Source organism: Lolium rigidum, chromosome 7 (assembly GCF_022539505.1).
Source record: "Lolium rigidum isolate FL_2022 chromosome 7, APGP_CSIRO_Lrig_0.1, whole genome shotgun sequence".
Lineage (NCBI taxonomy): Eukaryota > Viridiplantae > Streptophyta > Magnoliopsida > Poales > Poaceae > Lolium > Lolium rigidum.
The window spans coordinates 140,469,140-140,473,078 of record NC_061514.1 but is presented as its reverse complement, the minus strand read 5'-3'; the positions used below and the strand labels follow the sequence as shown (position 1 = coordinate 140,473,078).

At 50.6% G+C, this 3,939-nt stretch overlaps 1 protein-coding gene across 1 annotated transcript; it reads right to left on the bottom strand.

Annotated features, from left to right (window-relative positions):
- Window positions 1-1,767: 1,767 nt before the first annotated feature.
- LOC124677570 (9-beta-pimara-7,15-diene oxidase-like) lies at window positions 1,768-3,736 on the bottom strand. The gene is made up of 2 exons (XM_047213550.1): window positions 2,819-3,736; window positions 1,768-2,466 (listed from the first exon to the last, which is right to left on the bottom strand). The coding sequence occupies exons 1-2, from the start codon at window positions 3,734-3,736 to the stop codon at window positions 1,834-1,836; spliced, it is 1,551 nt and encodes a 516-aa protein (XP_047069506.1). The 3' UTR covers window positions 1,768-1,833.
- Window positions 3,737-3,939: the final 203 nt, after the last annotated feature.

Below are 3,939 nucleotides of genomic sequence, written 5' to 3'. Positions count from 1 at the left end.
TACTTTGCAAGTAATTTGATAAAAAAATACTCAAAGTAACATGAGCAAGCGATGAACTTGTCTGGTGACTGCAAGGTAGTGCAGTTGGATTGTTTGGACTGACCCTGGTCCTCTGTTTCTGAAAGATAGCATCATTGTCCGATAAGGGAAATGTTTAAAGATTCAAATATGCATGCTTTTTGTGTTTTAGGTTTGTTTCCCCCCTTCCCGATGCTTCGCTATTTAAATGTCGGAGTTGGCGAATAAGAACAATTTATTATACTCCTTAAGAGTAAAAATAGTTTCTTGGAGTATTTCCAAGAATTTGATCTGTGAGCAACATACCCCTTGCACAGAACACATGTAGAAGCGACGGCCGATGTTCGTTCCTTCAAAAGCGACACGCTTCACCGGCTCCTTCTGGTGGAGGCAGCACACCTCCGGGCAACCTGCCGCCAACCCCGTGAATGTTGGTTCATCCCAGCTGTCTGGGCAGTAGTCCATAGGTGCGAAGTCCTAATTACAAACAAAACATTCTCAATTCCACCAAATCGACTAGAAACGGAGAGGAAATCGACAAGAAATCAAAATTCCCAAATCCGCCAAAACCCTAACCCTAGATGCAGAGGTTGAATCGACGTACTTACCCCTGGCCAGGAAAGAGCCGTGCTCGACGACTCGCCGTCGTTCCAACTGGGCATTGACGGCCGGCGGGCAGAATAGCGGCGGCGGCGGGAGCAGAGTGAGGGGAGAGGAGAGACTGAGCGAGAGTGACGGGAGAGGAGAGAGTAACGTCTCTTTGTACACGTCCACGCACTGGTGGGCCCTAAACCAACCGTCCGTTAACGGCCGTTACCACGTCAGCAGAGTGGGTGGGGTCAGATGGTCAGATTCAGTGCCAATTCGCTCCAAACTCGTCATTTGCGTCAAAAAAACCAACTGAAATGTGGTAGTTTTATGTCCCGCAAACCAAAAGTGGTGATCTTTCGTAAATTTGGCCACCAATGTGGTGGTTTTATGCTATTCACTCTTCACAATCATCATGTTTTTATGCCTAAAGATCGTACAGGTCTTGCCATTGTACTTGGTAGTGCATTTTCCAATCTTAATGCTAAGACATTATCGTTCCAAACGGGCGCTCATTGTTTGATAAGCTCTGCTATATCTTGTTCTTCACTTTTCTTTACCTAGTTCCTGTAATTTCTCCTGCTGACATAAATAAGAGGCATCAGCAGGAAGCAGGAAGCAGGAAGAGGAGGTGTAGGAGGAAGATGCTTTTGCCTAATTGTGCTGATGCAAAAAAAAAAAAAAATGATGTAAAGAATGTGACATAATTGTGGAGGACAAATTGTATAGAAAACATTGAAATTCTGGGTTGGCATGCGTGTGCACTAGTAGCTACATGGAGTACTTTAGGTGAATCTTTTTGCTACATGTGCAGAATTATGAAAATAGATACCAACAAAACACCCTGTTACACATCGATCAACTCCGGGCGACGACGGGGCGGGGCCGTCGAACGCGCCGCCGAGCGGTCAGTAGCCTAGGTTTAGATGAAATCTAGCCGTTTTCATTCAAACTTTGTAATATATAATCAAAATTGAATGAAAACCTTTATTTTCCTGCACAAATATTCATTTGGGGGCGGCGTTTGGGGGACGCGGCTGGGGAGCGACGTCCCCCAAACGCGGCACGAGCAAAACACGTCCCCCAAACACTCAATTCGGCGCGGTTTGGGGGACGGTTTGGAGGACGCGACTGGAGATGCTCTTACACATCGATCAACTCCGAGAATGGAGACCTTATTGCCACCTGCGTAGAAATATGAAAGTAAAAGCCAACGAAACACATGGATCAACTCTGAGTTTCCATGGGAACATTGTAAGGTGTCGCGACTAGGTTCAGCGGGTTCTTCTTCTTGGCTGTCGCGCCGGCGATCATCTCCGTGTCGAGCTCATCCGGGCGCATTCCACCTAGGAGGCTCCAGTTGAAGTAGTAGAGAAGCCGTGCAAGGATGAGGTCCAGCGCAGCCAGCCCAAAGTTGCTGCCAGGGCACATCCTCCTCCCGCTCCCGAACGGCAAGTACTCGTACTGCGTGCCCTTGTAGTCCAAGTTGCTGTCCTCGAACCGCTCCGGCCTAAACACCTCGGCGTCCTCCCAGGAGTCGGGGTTCCTTCCGATCGCCCATGCGTTGATCAGTATCCTAGAGCCCTCGAGGACCTTGAACCCACCGATGTCACATGTCTGCCGGCATTCATGGGGAATCATGAGAGGTAGCGGCGGGTGCATCCTCAGGGTCTCCTTGATTATCATCTTCATGTAGTGCAGCTCCTCGATGTGTGCCTCATGGTCCTGCGGTTTCTTGTTGTCGAATGTCCGGCGCACCTCCGCTTGCACCTTCTGCATCACGTCCGGGTTTCTCATGAGCTCCGACATGATCCACTCGACGCTCGTGGCGGTCGTCTCTGTCCCTCCAATGAACAAATCCTAATCCAAATTGGCATGAACACAAAAAATAAGTACATATACAAAGTAGAACAGCCCTTGTGGACATTTTCAAATCTGTACTATACTACTACCTCCATTTCAAGGAATAAGGCGCACGCGTATTCCAAGACGAATTTTGACCATAAAAATTAAGCAACAAAATCTTGATTATATGATATGTAATTAGTACCGTTGGATTCGTACTGAAAAGAACTTTTTAATGGTACTAATTTCATGCAAACAATTTTGATCTATTTAAAGTAATTCTTGGTCAAACAAAAAGCTCGTAAAACTAGGACGCCTTATTCCTTGAAACGGAGGTAGTATTAGAGAGACGGCATTGACCACTTACGAGTATGATTGCCTTGACGTTTGTGTTGCCGACGGGGAACTTAATCTCCCCCTCGTCCTTGATTTGGAGGATGACGCTCAGAATGTCATCCTCTTCGGCCGTTGCCGTCGTCGACATCTTCTTCTTCTCCCGCCGCGCCTCGCACTCAGCGATGATGGTGTCGAAGACGGCGTCGATCTCCCGGCGCGCTTTCCAGAGCCCGCCTTTGAGCCCGGTAATGACGTCCACGAACCACAGAGACGGGAAGAGGTCGCCGACGCAGAATCCCCCGCCTGCACTCACCCCGACCTCCATGGCAGTCAGGAACTGCTCTCGGAGCTCGGCGTCGCAGACCTCGCCGAAGGCCGCCTTGGCGGTGATCGAGTTCGCGCACGCCAGGAGCAGGCTGGCGAGATGGACCGGCTTGCCGCTCGTGCTGGCGGCGCGGACGTTTTGAATCATGGAGAGAGTCTCCGTGTCCCTGATGTGCGCGAACTGCCTCACCTTCCGCGCGCTGAGGAGCTCCATGGTGCAGAGCTTGCGCAGCGTCCTCCAGTAGGCTCCGTATGGCGCGAAGGCGATGTCCAGGCCTCCGTAGCAGATGGTCTCGGTGACCAGAAGATTCGGCCGCGACGAGAAGTTGAGGTTGTTGTCCCGGAGCACCTCCTGCGCGGCCGCCGGCGACGAGATGACGACGTGGTCGACCCGGCCTAGTCGCAGATACATCACTGGGCCGTACTTCCTGGCCAGGTCCCGGAGAACCACCGGCGCCTTGGACGTCACGAGGTGGAGGAGGCTTCCAATAAAGGGGAGACATGGTGGACCAGGAGGCCGCCTCTTGTCGGAGCTCGATGCCGATTTACTACGGCGAAGTACGGATACGAGGATGGCCAGTGAGGCGAGAGCGACAGGGAGGAGGGTAGCTGCGCTGAGCTCCATGTTGATTGATGGCTTGGTTATGCTGCAACTTTTGCTTGGGAAGAACATCAACCACCAATGGCCTTTTATGTGTAGCGAGATAGCACCCCGATCAAGGCAGCGCCATGTCCTCAGGTATTTTCATTTTTTTTCAACAGGTCAGGTATTTTCATTGGGGAGCGACTATTCTATGTTCCAACTTACAGTCTACACCAACGGCGATG

Coding starts and splice junctions, on each gene's coding strand:
- LOC124677570 (XM_047213550.1), bottom strand. CDS start 3,736: ATGGAGCTCAGCGCAGCTACCCTCCTCCCTGTCGCTCTCGCCTCACTG. Junction 2,467..2,818: donor ACGTCAAGGCAATCATACTC/GTAAGTGGTCAA, acceptor AATTTGGATTAG/GATTTGTTCATTGGAGGGAC.